This window comes from Dendrobium catenatum, unplaced genomic scaffold, assembly GCF_001605985.2.
Source record: "Dendrobium catenatum unplaced genomic scaffold, ASM160598v2 fragScaff_scaffold_1035, whole genome shotgun sequence".
In the NCBI taxonomy this organism is placed as follows: domain Eukaryota; kingdom Viridiplantae; phylum Streptophyta; class Magnoliopsida; order Asparagales; family Orchidaceae; genus Dendrobium; species Dendrobium catenatum.
In genome coordinates, this window is record NW_021319497.1 from 944,269 (window position 1) to 958,535 (window position 14,267).

At 37.9% G+C, this 14,267-nt stretch overlaps 1 protein-coding gene across 14 annotated transcripts; it reads right to left on the bottom strand.

Moving 5' to 3' along the window:
• Nucleotides 1-241: 241 nt before the first annotated feature.
• Nucleotides 242-13,044, bottom strand: LOC110110178. 14 transcript variants are annotated; one of them, XR_003701881.1, is made up of 3 exons: nt 12,442-13,044; nt 3,316-3,401; nt 247-3,219 (listed from the first exon to the last, which is right to left on the bottom strand). XR_003701881.1 is itself a non-coding variant. In XM_028698036.1 (2 exons), exon 2 carries the CDS (start codon nt 5,916-5,918, stop codon nt 5,307-5,309), a length of 612 nt encoding a protein of 203 aa, XP_028553869.1. In that variant the 5' UTR covers nt 5,919-6,221; nt 12,442-13,044; the 3' UTR covers nt 5,029-5,306. The 14 variants fall into 14 exon arrangements, 6 of the variants coding, with proteins under 6 accessions (XP_028553869.1, XP_020697201.1, XP_028553868.1 ...); XR_003701878.1 differs by having other exon boundaries at nt 12,431-13,044; XR_003701883.1 differs by lacking the exon at nt 3,316-3,401 and having other exon boundaries at nt 242-3,107.
• Between the last annotated feature and the right edge of the window lie 1,223 nt (nt 13,045-14,267).

The following is a 14,267-nucleotide window of genomic DNA, read 5'->3' on the forward strand; positions in this document are numbered from 1 at the left end:
TCTTTAAGGGATTTTCTCTATAAGAAATCAAGTTAAGGTTTTGTTTGGGACGGTTTTCTTACTAGTTCTTAAATCAGCTTTTTAGTACAAAAATTTTAATTTTTATATTAAAAAATATCCTTAAGACGAAGTAGGAAAGTCATCCCAAACAAAACCTAAATTCATAAAAAAAGGAAGGATTATAACTTCCTTGATTGATTTACCCAATAGTCTTCATAAAAAAGATGGCAAGTTGGGGGAAAACTCATCCCAATGAGAAAGTTCTCGAGGATTTTTTAAGTTTATCATACATCAAATTAATAATTTAGAGTAACAATTTCCTTAGCGAGTCACTCTTGAAGTGTGCTTTTTGTTGCATACTAGGATTAGCTTTCTATATTTTTTGTTTTTTTGGGACAATTAGGGGATTCAAAAATGAGCTGTGTGAGAGGAAAAGCTTCACTCAACCAGCAAGTTGCATGCACGATCTCATAAAAGAGCTTTCAATGTTATTGTATGAAGAGTTAAAACCTACAGCTCCAACAATTTATTTTTTCAGGAAATGATTTTCTATTTTTTTTTTCTTTTTTGCTTTGATATATCTCATAAAAAATAGAATTGTAGGAAAAAGTTATGGATATAAGGGTTCTACTTTTATTTGCTTAATGTAATATACTTTAAATGAAATGAAAGCTCATTTCTTAAGAAATTGGATGAGCTTACAATATTGAGTTTAGATCTTAATTATTTCTATTTTTCTGTAATAAATCTTCTTTTTTTTGTGAAGCTATTTCTTTATCTTGTCATTATTTGAAATCAGTTCTCTACCTTGAAGACCTTTGTTATGAAGTTGGAAGTAGCACTTTTATCCTGAAATCATATTCGTTATTCAATTCAGTGTGAATTCATCTGACCATATGAAGTAAAAATTTTTATCATGACATCAACGTTTGATTAAGTTAAAGCTGGTGATGTGTCAGTTGGGTTTCTGAATGAATAGGAAATTATAAAATTAGCTTAGTATTTGGTAGTCACATCAATGATTGTGATGACATTTTAAGTGAAATGATATCACTTGGGAGTTCAATGTTTCAGATCTTCCACGCTCTTTCTTATAAATAGTGCTCCTCTCCATTCTATATCAACATACACTTTCTTGGTAATCTTGGACCTTTAGTTTGTCTTTTTTTTTTAATGCTTCTCCCTAATGATGTAGGTAATCGGAGAGGAGACGTCCAGCCAGCAAACGATTGGAATTGAAACTAAAACAACACAAATAGCAGATAACTGAGGTATATTTCTTCTCTATATGTGCTCCTTCACGTAATACAAGTATATATCAGTTTTATAATATCTAGGAGACTATTAGTATTGCTAGTAAAAGCCAAACCTACTAGTAGATAATTAAAACAGGAAATGAAGTAGTGGAAAGACAACTAGTGAAGCAATAATATGGCTAAAAGCATAATAGAAATGGTAAGATACTCCCTTGGCCAAAGATGTTCCGCATCAGGACTCCCCCGCCGAAGAAGATTCTGCTATCTCAGTAGAAATGTTTGTTCGTGCTTCATCTGTTGGATAATATGGGTGAAGATCTGCTACGTTGAAAGTAGAAGCTGTGCTAAATTTATATGGTAGATCTATAATGTAGGCGTTGTCGTTGATTTTTTCAAGATGGGAAAATGTCAACTTTGCGACGACCCAATTTAGAATATACACCAGAAGGTAACCTTTCACGGTGAAGGCGTACCATGACTAGCCCACCGGGTTTAAAAATTTTCTCCCACCAATGGGAGTCAGCTGCCATTTTATAATTCTCATTAGAATTGAGAAGTTTGATGCGGATGTCATGGAGCATCTGAGAAAATTGGTCAACCAATTGTGCTGCATTTCGATTGCTACATTTTGGTAAAATAGCGACTTCGACCGTATGATTAGGCACCTTAGTATAAATAATATGAAATGGAGAAGTACAGGTTGAACGATTCGACATGTTATTATATGCGAACTCAGCTTGGTTCAACAACTCAACCCATCGTTTAGGTTGCTCTTGTACGTACTAAGCACCTTAGCATATTTCCCAGAGTACAGTTTACCACCTCGATTTGTCCATCCAATTGAGGGTGATTAGCTGAACTTAGATTGACATAAGTTTTAAGTCTTTTCCAGAGTTCATGTCAAAAATGACTAATAAATTTAACATCCTTGTCCGAAGTCAAACTGCGCGGAATGCCATGTAGGCAGACTATTACATTAAAGAACAAGCGGGAAATATTAAGAGCATCAAAGATTTTTTGCAAGCAATGAAATGTGCCATCTTCAAGAATCTGTCTACTACAACCATAATAGAGTCATTACCTCGCTTTGTTCTAGGAAGTCTAAAGAAAAAAATCAAGACTAAGATATTCCCATATTGTGTTTGAAACCGATAATGACATGTACAATCTGGTGTTATGTTTACCACCTTTATAGACTTAGCATACTGACAGCACTCGAAAAATTGGGTGATGTCGCGACGCAAATGTGGCAAAAAGAAACGAGATTGCAATTGCTCGATGGTCTTCCCACGTCCGACGTGAGCTACAAGGCCTCCAAAATGGATTTCTTGAATAATTTGGTGTCGCCAGGACGAATCCGGTATGCACATAGCATGCTGTTTGAATAAATAACCATGTCTTATGAAGTATTGCCCCATAATTGTCTGCTTCAAGCACCCATCCAAAATTTGGTTGAAATCGTTGTCAGTTTCATATAACTCCTGAAGGCATTGGAGCCCTGTCAATTCGGTATTCAACTGAGACAATAGAGTTCATTTTCTGCTCAAAGCATCGACAACTCTATTTTCCGAACCAGAATTGTTTTTGAGGACAAAAGTGAAACTTTGTAAAAATAAAATCCATCAAGCATGCATGCGATTCAGCATTTTCTGATTGTTAATATACTATAAAGCCGTGTGGTCGTTGTGCAATATAAAATCTTGATGCAGAAGATAGTGTTCCCATTCTTTGAGAGCATGCACAATGAAGTAAATCTCTTGTTCATGACACTCCATTTTTGGCGAGCAGGATAAAGTTTTTCACTAAAATATTCAATTGGCTTGTTTTCCTTCATCAAGTTGGCGCCAATACCTGTGGCCAAAGCATCTTTTCAATAATAAAGGCTTTTCGAAATCTGGAAGCGCAAGAACCGAAGCAGAAGAGAGGGCAGCCTTAACAGCTTCAACGCTCGATTGTTGAGCATCTAACCAAGAGAATTATTTGGAATTCAAAAATCAGTGAGTGGGGAAACTAGTATATTGAAACCTTATATAAAGCATCGATAGAAATTTGCCAATACATGGAAACTTCGCACATCAAAAAATGATTGAGGCGTCGGCCATTCTGAAATGGATTTAACCTTTTGATGGTCTACCCGCACACCATCTGCAGATATAATGAAACCCAAAAAATAAACAGTATCTGGCGAATTCACATTTGGGCAAGTTCAAAAATAATTAATTGGCTTGCAAAATTTCAAAAATTCGCTGTAAGTGTTGATGGTGCTCCGTCAGTGAGGGTCTGAAAACCAAGATGTCGTTGAAATATACAACACATAATTTGTTCAAGCATAGCTTCAAAATTTCATTCATAAGCCTCATAAAAGTAGATGGAGAATTACACAACCCAAAGGGCATAACCCTCCACTCGTATAGCCCTTGATGAGTCTTGAAAGCAGTTTTCCATTTGTTGTCGATTCGAAGAAGAATCTAGTGGTAGCCGATTCGCAAATCAAGCTTAGAGAAGATGGCTGCTCCGAATAATTTCTCCAGTAACTCATCAATTCTCGGAACAGGAAATTTGAAGTTAATTGTAATCTTATTGATTGCCTTGCTATTCATACACATTCGCCATGACCCCTCCTTCTTGGGCACTAGGAGTGTGGGGATTGCACACGAACTCAGGCTAGACAATGTCAATTGTTTCTTTAACAAGTCATCCACGAGTTCTGAAGTGTAGCATGGTCTTTGGGACTCAATCGATAGTGAGGAAGATTCAGGAGGGTTGCTCCTGATACAAAATTAATATGATGTTGAAGAGTTCTTAGAGGTGGTAATGATGCAGGTAGAGTACGTAGACTAATTTCTTCAAATTAATTGGTGTAGTAGCTGTTGCACTTCTGGTGGGACGTTGCTGTGAGATTTGGAAGGACTCTACTCCTTAACGACCAATGCCAATAGCACCGAAGTCTCATGACTAGACTGAATAAGATCTGATCCGGACACCAAATGCATCACAACAGCTTTGCTATTAGCTAGCCCCACGTTCTCAGTGGGATCTAGTAGCAATTTGAGGCGTCTTCCTTTCCAATCAAAAGAGTTGATCTTCCATCTTAAATAGCTCCTACGTTAAATTGCCACGGTTACCCCAAAATTATGTGGCAAACATTCATATCAAGGACGTCGCAAAGCACCTCACAAACATACTATTTTTCGATAGAGAATGTTATCCGGCACAGTTCAGACACCATGATTTCCATTCCTTTCTTTGCCCAACTGATTTTGTAAGGGTTGGGACACTTAGTGGTCTTTAGTGTAATGCTTGCACAACGGATCGGGCAATGACATTTTGGTGCACCCACTATCCACTAGTAGATCACACATCTTACTGTTGATAGTACATCTAGTTTTAAAAATGGTATTTCTTTGGGACATTGTTTGTTGCTGAGGTGCTAATAACATCTTTTCCATTACACAAATCAGTGGATAGCCAACATCCGGTGTAACTTCCTCCACTTCTTGATCATGTTCTTTTGCTTTGCCTTGTGCCTCTTTGCCCTCAACTATGGTGAGCTACAACTGTGGCCGATTAGGACAGTCATTAGATTTGTGTCCCACTTCAAAACTTCGAGAACACTCTATTATGGAGGGCCTAGCATGTAATATCAAAAATCTGCTCCAGGATCGTCCAGGACGATCTGGATCGTCCTGGGACGATCAGTGGAAATTTTGCTCCAGAATGTGCCCAGTTTTGCTCCAGGTGATTTCAGAACCAAATTCCAAAGCCAGATCCTGGATAAAAAGTTTTTGTCGCGGCCCGGTGCGAGCTGGGTCCGTCCCGGATCGGGTCGGGTCGTGACATAGCATATGGCTTCTCTCACATGGAAGCTTTCAATATGGATTGCAGCTTCAGGTCCATTAGAGAACCCATGGATGTTGTAGGCTGTGAAGAGTTGCTGGTGTTTGGAACACTTGCAGGAATTCTGCCAGCCGAAACAGTAGGTTTGGCCCCTTCAACATTGTAATCAACATATGGCTTTCTGGATGAGTGTTTCTTGTATCCCCTTGTCAACTAGATTTCAGCCTTTAACATGAAGTTAACTGCTTGCAACAAAGACCATACCACATTCAGTTCCAATTTATCTTGGATGGCATCTTTAAGTCCCCTGATATATCTAAAAACAATCTGGTTGATATTCTTGTTAAGATCATTCCGTGCATTGAGGCGATAGAATTCCTCAGTGTATTCACTCATAGTCCAATTTTCCTGATTGCAATGTTGATACTTGACGTACAATGTTTGTTCATAGTCTGTGGAAAGGAAATGCGAGTGGAGAAGTTGCTTCATCTGCCACCAACTGCGAATGAGATCGCATCCTTCCCTCCGGCGAGATTGCAATAGTTGCAACCACCAAGCGCTTGCTCCACCTTTCAATCTACAAGCTACATACTTCACTTGTTTCTCCAGCTCAATTTCCATGTATTTAAAAAATGTCTCTACAGACCTCTCCCAATCGAGGTAATCCTCGATATGCAATCTACCATAAAAAAATGGAATATCAAACTTTACCCGAAATTCTCCTTGAGGGCGGCCAAATGTTGCACCCCCGCATCTATGATTGAACTGCACTTGTACAGTTTCACCTTCTGAGTCGGAAGGCAGATTGGCATTGAACTGTCCCATGCCTTCCTCCTCCGAATCTGTGACTTCGATACGATAGGAGCACAACTACGCTCCTGGTCTGGTTTTTGGTCACGCCGGCCAGCTCCCTGTGGTTGTAAACGATTAACATGATTTACTCCCGCCTCCATCCTGAGGGCTTGAAATTCCCTATGCATATCCACTGAGAGCCGAAATAAGTCAGAGGTGACCTCATCCATTTGTCGATTAAGGCTGTTGATGGCTTCCCATAACGCATCAAGACCACGAAATTTTTTCGCCAGCCTCCTGTTGACTTCCTTCCGCCATTCCTTGATGCACCAGGCTCTGATATCAAAACTGATATAGGTAATCAGAGAGGAGACGTCCAGCCAGCAAATGAATGGAATAGAAACTAAAACAACACAAGATAGCAGATAGCTGAGCTATATTTATTCCCTATATGTGCTCCTTCACGTAATAGAAGTATATATCTATTTTCTAATATCTAGGAGACTATAAGTAGTATTGCTAGTAAAAGCCTAACCTACCAGTAGATAACTAAAATAGGAAATGAAGTAGTGGAAAGCGAACTAGTAAAGCAATAATATGGCTAAAAGCATAACATAAACCATATGTAAAGAGATGAAACTTCATGGAATGTTTGTTTGGAATTTTTTAATTTAAAATTAAGCATGCATTTCAAATTTGAAATTAAATTACAAATATTTTTTAATATTTAAAAATAAGTTATTTAAAATTTAAATAAAAAAAATTATTAAAAAAAAAAAGCATAACATAAACGACAAGATACTCCCTTGCCCAAAGATGTTCCGCATCACCTAAGCTTCTTTGAGCTCAATCTTCTTCTTCTTGCTTCATTATTCTCCTCCAAAGCTCCTACTACAGTGATAGTTCTTAATGATAAACAACCCGGAATGTTTTCCCAAATCAAAATGGATGTTAACTTCTTCCTTTAAGAAGAAGAATGTAAAGCTCTTTCTACAAGAATTATGTTTCAGTGAGGAATTCCGTATGAGACTCCTAATTTCCTTGGCATGCATCATTTCCTTCATCTTCTTTCTTGACGATAAAATGATTAAACAAACATTAAGTCTCTTTAGGAATATGTTCAATGTGAAGCGTGATACAAAGGGTATGATTCTCTTCTCCTCCACGTACAGCAGCATGGACGATTAGAGAGAAAAGTAAAAGGGTGAAAGAATAAATATTTCTTCATGAAGTCAACAATGTGCATGATAGCATCAACGTAGGCATAGTAGAAGATGCTTGATGATGTTGACAGGGAATGAAATCTTGGCTTTAAGGGTAAGAACCAGATGACGAGGAAAAAAATTATACTTAGAGTCATGGCAGAGGAATACACTAAGAGGGTTACTCCTTAAGCTGTGATAACACCTACTTTTGTTATAGTGGCACCGTTAACCTCTATTTGATTGATGACTTATTCTATAGAAGTAGGTATAAAGAAAGTTATTCATGGTTTGAGTTCCAAGTTGACAGAAGGGCTAACATAAGGGAAAAGTACTATTATCCTTATTGAAATTGATGTGAGCATGAGGGCCAACACATTGATTTCAAAAATCAAGGACATCATTATTTTAGAAGTTGGCATTCAATGGAGAAGTGTGCTTCTAAGCAACGATCAAATTTTAGTAGAGATAACAAGGAGAATTAGCCATTTGTCCAACCACAGTATACCTCTAGTGAAGCTTCAATTACTTTGAAGAATGCAATAACTTAGGGAGCTTCCTTAGTAATTAATACCAATCAAATACACAATTCATAGAAGACTATATAAATCATATACAAGTGTGAAATCAAAGATTTAAGAAATCTTCAGTATTGTTTAAATAAAAATGATATGAATTAATTTGGAGCACCAGAGTAACACGTATTATAACTTTGAATCATCCCTTATATAGGCTTAGTTATGCAACAAGAATCTTGCTTATTAGTTCAAGAACTACAATGACTGATTGTTAGAGACTAAAGTTTTGATTAATAAGTATAAAGTTGAGTGTTGAGTTTGAGATCAAGTTGGCCCAAGGTCTAGACGAGGTGAACTTGATCAACAAATTCATAAAGTTTCAAAATTATTTTGACTCAGTCCTAGATAAGTACACAAAAAAAAAAACCAACATTAATGACTTTGTTAAGAGAAGATGCCTTAACACGAGAATGGATTCATATTGAAAAGCATTCTTAAGATGATGAGGAGGAGGAGGATGAGTTGGGGAGTAATAATGTATTTTTTGGCTTCTCCTTTTTTTAAAATTATTTAATATAAGTTTTGCAAGCTAAACCCTATAGGTGACTTGTAATTGTTATTTTGTGAAATAAAATATAAGTTTCCTTAGCTTTGTTGTGTGATGTTTTTTGTGAATATAACTATATACCGTCAATTTCTTTTCTAATAATAACCTAGAAAATTTTTCATTGTGTACAAGATAGAATATCGATCCCAAGAAGTCATCCCAAGACTAGATCTTTTATACTTAGTAAATCAATTTAAAATAAGTCTTTGCCTTATTAGATAGACCTCATCTTTCAAAAGAGATTTTGTCTTCATAGGAGTAACTATGTTTAAGTCTCACCATTAGAATGAACTTCTTTCTCATAATCTTACCACAAGGGGGAGGTGGCAACTTCCAAACCTTCAAAATCCAGTCCTTCAATAGTTTTAAAATCTAGCATGATGGTTCAATGGAGTGTTGAGAAATTAAATTCATTAATCAACTTATAGTGACTAAACATTATGTTGAAACTTGTAGATACCATCAAAAAGAAAATAATTATATATAATTCAAAGATTTGATAGAAGAGCGGAGAGTAAATCCTAGTCTCAAAATTAAAAAAAAAAAAAATGTGCATACATTATAAATTGTTTGACATAAGTGATTCAAATTTTTTGTAACTCGAAGTAATAATTGAATATGATACTATTATTAAGATTATCAAATTTGCTTTTTTTTTTAATGAAAAGCATGCTAGGTTTAAGTGAGAGCTATTTTGTCAAGTATAGATTATCTAGCCACATGTGGGATGTAGCTCGCTTACATAGAATAGTCTTATACTTTTTTACTTTCCTTGAGGAATAACTTCATAAGTCGCCTAAAAAATTTAGTTAACCTTTTTCTTACCAAGTTAAGTAAGTATTCAGAAATTTGGTTCCTCTTATTTTGATAAAATTCATCAACAACTTCATTACCATATCTTCAAATTTGATTGAATTCAAATAAAAAATTAAGAATGGACTTACAAATCAAACTCATTAATAATTCCCCCAAGTATGCAGAGATTTATTAACTTAGAGTTCTTTGAATTGTAATGAATTTCTCTCATGATGAGTTCATCGAGATTAAAACTTAATGGATCTAAGCTTGCCAAGAATAAATTGTTAGTGTTAACTTTCCAAAATATGATATCTCCAAAATGAAAGTTTCTCTCTTTGACTTTGCATTATAATTGATACGTCATCAAAAAATTATCTTGATCGTGCACGAATCTTGAAGCAAAATCAAGTTGGAAACTTCTGAAATTAAAATTGGAACCATCCGAACTCCGATTTCAATAAACTTATAGTCGAACTGAGTGTCTCGGAAATACAAACCCAACAACACCAAAATTGACACAATCCAGGTCCAAATGGATCCAAATCTAGGGTCTGAAGCGCTATTGGAGGGTTCGAACCACAATTTGGATTACCAAACAGTTTCCAAACATGACGTGCTTATAGTCGAATCGAGCGGCTTGACGAGACTAATCCACAAGCCCAAGAAAACTGAGTTCCAACATCACTAAGGCATACCCAAATGTTCATCAAATGGTCCACAATAAAGGGATTCAATATCTACTGTCCATCCAACCGCTCCTTATTTTCCCTTGATCTATCACCTATTTACAGGTCATGCCACTCTAGAAATCTATAAATAAACCCCTCTTCCCTCTTTGAATGGGGGGTCGAAGAAAGATAACAATTGCCTCCTCACTCCTCCTCGACCATCGCCAGACTTCTGCTGGACCACCGCCTGACGTCGTTGCTTCTCCAAACCTCCGACTGATGTCATTCCTCCGTCGGACCACCACTTGAGGCTGGACCACCGCCTGACGTCGTTGCTCCTCCGGATGACCACTTGTAGCCCTCACCTTCACCGGATCACCACCTGATGTCGTTGCTCCGCCGGACCACCACTTGAGGCCCAAACTTCTGCCGGAGCATCACTTGATGCCCTGTGCTCCACCAGGCCACCACCTGAAGCCCGGACTTCTGTCGGACCATCACTTGAGCCCTTGAGCTCCACCAGGGCACCACCTGATGCCCGGAGTTCTTGCAGACCACTGCCTGAGTCCCGAACTTCTGCCGGACCACCACCTGATGCTCGGAATTCTGTCGGACCACCACTTGAGGCCCGGACTTCCGTCGGACAACCACTTGAGGCCCATTGCTCCTCCAGGCCACCACTTGAGGCCTGGACTTCCTCCAGACCACCACTTAAAGCCCCGAGCTCCACCAGGACACCACCTGACGCCCGGAGTTATACCGGACCACCACCTGAGTCCTAGACTTCGCCGAACCACCATCTGAGGCCTAAAATTTTATCGGACCACAACCATAGACTCAGACTTCTGTCGAGCCACCACTTGATGCCAAGAGTTCTCCCTGAATACTGCCCTTCTACTACAGTCTTTTGGACCCATTTCTCCTGCTGACTATGGTCCTTTCGACCTCCTTCACCAGACAACGATCTTTTTGACCCCAGTCTCCTGCCTACTACGGTCTTTCATACCCCTGTCTCCTGCCAATTATGGTCTTTCCGACCTCCATCACCATGCAATGGTCTTTTTGACCACGGTCTACTGCCAACTACGATCTTTCGGACCCCTGTCTCATGCTGACTATGGCACTTCCAACCAAACAAGCATGTCTATGTTGATTATTGTAACTCCCACCATATAATGTGCTCTAGATGACGTACATTTGTAACATCAAGCCAAGGCCTTCTCCCTCAGAAGGGCCTCATTTGTAATCGACTACAAATACTAGTGGATTCATTCAAACTGGGCTAGGCCTTGTGGTTTTTCCACCTTTTTAAGGGTTTCCACGTAAAAACTCTGGTATCTCTTATGAATGCTACACCCTCTATCTAATATACTTGTGTGCTGGATCTTTGTACAATGCTTAGACGTTAAACTATATATTTCTCTACCGCCGTGAATACTCTAGGATGCAACAATAATATATTATGACTCACTTGTTGACTTCTTCATGATGGAACTCTTGTGAGATCGAAACAATTTCTTATTCCATTATTGGAGTGCCTCTAGTCTTCGAGTTCTCCTTTTTAATAGTTTTATGTAATGACAAATCTTTCATCATGTAAGTTAAATCTGATAATGAAGAGAGCCTCAAATTCATATGAGGAAAAATGAGTGTTCTCAATAACTAAGGAGGGCATTGTCCATACAGCTTAGGGTATGGAGAATAACATCTCAATCCATTTACCTTCTATACATTCAACTTTCTTTCTTAGAATATTCAAAATGTGCTTGTTACTCATAACAATCAAGTAATTGGTTATAGGATGATAATAATATCAAATTTTAGATGAATGCCTTGGCTTTACCATAATTCATTGACTTTCTTATGGGAAATTAAAGACTATTGTCAATGGGTCAATGATGATCATCATTGCTAGAGCATTATGATAGATAATATAAGTCCATATAAAGTTTCCACTGCAGAAAAAAAGGGTTTAGTTGAAAAATTATAGGTGAAATTTTTGCCTAAAATTTTCAGTATATTTTTCGCCAGTAATTCTATCGGATTTATTCCATTGGTAGTTAAGTATCCCAAAAAGAAAGAAATTTGAATGCTAATGAATTATGCTTAATGTTAAGCTTAGTAGCCATGTAATAATTTTGAATTTTCTTATTTTTTTGGATGTCTAGGTTGAAGTATTAATGGTATTTTAGGTTGATATTGCAGGGGTGTTAAAACTTTAATTTTAAGCCTCTTCATTTGTGGACAAGCAACTAAAGTGAGGTTATGTTATTTGAAGTACTTAGATGTGGATTTACTGAATCTCAAACATCTGATATAATATTTGGTTGTTGTTGATCTCTAAGGGGCTGTTTGGTAGAATGTAGGATTTCATTTAAGTGGGATTTCGTAAATCCTCCAAATCCTGGATTTACGAAATCCTGAGGGGTTAAATCCTGAAAACTGTTTGGTAACATTTATGATAAATTCAGTTAAATCCTGTGTGACTGTTTGGCTATAAAACAGACTTTATTCAAGGGATTCTTACTCTAGGCGGATTTGGTAAATCCTGCAAAATATAGGATTTCCGAAATCCCGGATTTCGCTCTGGAATTTTCCGTCTATCCCGGATTTCACTTGCCGTGAGATTTGGTTTTGCATTTTAGGCCGTTTGGCTGGATTTCGCTCAAATTCGCCTCAAATCCGGTGCTACCAAACAGCCCCTAAGTATTAACCAATGGAACAAAAAAAAAAAAAAGAGAGATCAGAATACCTGCAAATTACCTCTGCTAGATCCCGCAAATTCTGCCAAAATCCGGCGATACCACTGTACAACCGGCGCCGTTCCGGGATTTTTGCAAAAATCCTACGTCGATCCCTCGATCCCACTCCCATTCAGGTCTTTAAATACCGAGCGAATAGAGCTAAAGCATCGCAAGCCTCTCCCGATACCTCTCCACGCTCGACTCCACACTCGCTCTCTGCCTGCTCCATTCGGAAGCCCCACACGATCGCTACTTCTCCTTCCTTCTCCGCCTCTCCCATCCGAAACCCCAGATCGTTAAGCCGGCCAGCTCCCGTCGATCTAATCTTCCAAATCCGACTCCACTCCAGTAGACCGACACCTCCTCCTTCTCCGATCAAAACCCGACGTCCGACCTTCTCTGACCGAGAGAGAGAGAGAGAGAGAGAGAGAGAGAGAGAGAGAGTACTCTACCTTCTCCGACTCCTTTGTGCCGACCGACTTCGTGCCTCCGACGACTTTCCTTGCCTGTCGGACCGGAAGTGTCAACATTTTGATCGGAAACGACGAGGGAGCTCACTTGCTGTGTAGGTAACTTTCTCCCTTGCACGGTCTTCTTCGGCCACATCCCGTAAATCCCCTAAACCGTGAACGATGGGAGGAAGGGAAGTTTAATAAATAAAAAAATTAATCAAAAGTTACATTAGTTATAGTTAACTTAATTATAATTAATTATCATAACATTAATTAATTATTATTAATTATATTCAAATATAATATATTAATTACATTAATTATAATTAATTCATAATAATTATAATCATTCATAATTAATTTAGTTTAATTATGAATGATTATTTTATTAATTAATTAACAATTATTAGTAATTAAATATAATTAATCAAAATTAATTATATATTAAATATTATTAATCATAATTAAATAATAATGATTATAATTAGTTATAATTAAAGTTAATTATAATTAATTTCTTTTTAATTAATTTTTAAAAAAAATATAAAAATACTTCCTTGCCTCGATCCATGTGCCAGCATCGACAACCCCGCGCAGGTATAACATTTTAAATCCTAAAACTCTGAGAACCTGATTTCAACGCAGTCGTCGAGACAAAATGACCACCTTTACATGCTTTTCATAGCGTGGTGGGAGGGAATGCATCGCGACGCTTGCGAAGAAGCGGATAATCACTTAAAGTCCCTTCTTCAGAGTTCGTAACGCACTGGAAAACCGCCTATACACTCTTTTATTAGCGTGGTGGGATGGGAACCCGGTGTGATGCATACGATGAAGCGGGGATACCCATAAATACTTGCTTGCGGGGAAATTATTGCTTTTCTTGCAAATTGTACTAAATACCCATACACGCTTTTCTTAGCGTGGTGGGGGATCAAAAATTACACGGTCACGGTGTCCTCGAAAGAGGGCACTTACCATACACGCTTTTCTTAGCATGGTGGTAAAGGCCCAGTTTTCTGTAGTTTTCCCCTAAACCGGGGAGACGTGGGAAGGCTGCCGAAATTTCAGATGAACGCAATGCTACACTTGGACTTGATTGAACTCGAAGGATGATCGAACTTGGACTCAAACTTGTGAACCTTTAAACTTGAGAGGATAATGGATTTGTGAACTTGAACCAAGTGGTCCTAAATGAACTTAAAACTCAAGTGAATTTGAATAATACAAGAGGACTTGATTCAACTCAGAAAGAACGAATGCAAAGAACTTGTACTTGAGATTGTAGTTCGGGACAACTACAAAGATCACTTGAACTTGGAACTTGAACTCAAATCAGAAAACAGTAGAGGACTTGTGGACATGCACTTGAACAAAGAACTAGAACTTGAAC

Bases quoted from the DNA above. Each gene is read 5' to 3' on its own strand.
- LOC110110178 (XM_028698036.1), bottom strand. From the start codon at position 5,918: ATGGGACAGTTCAATGCCAATCTGCCTTCCGACTCAGAAGGTGAAACT.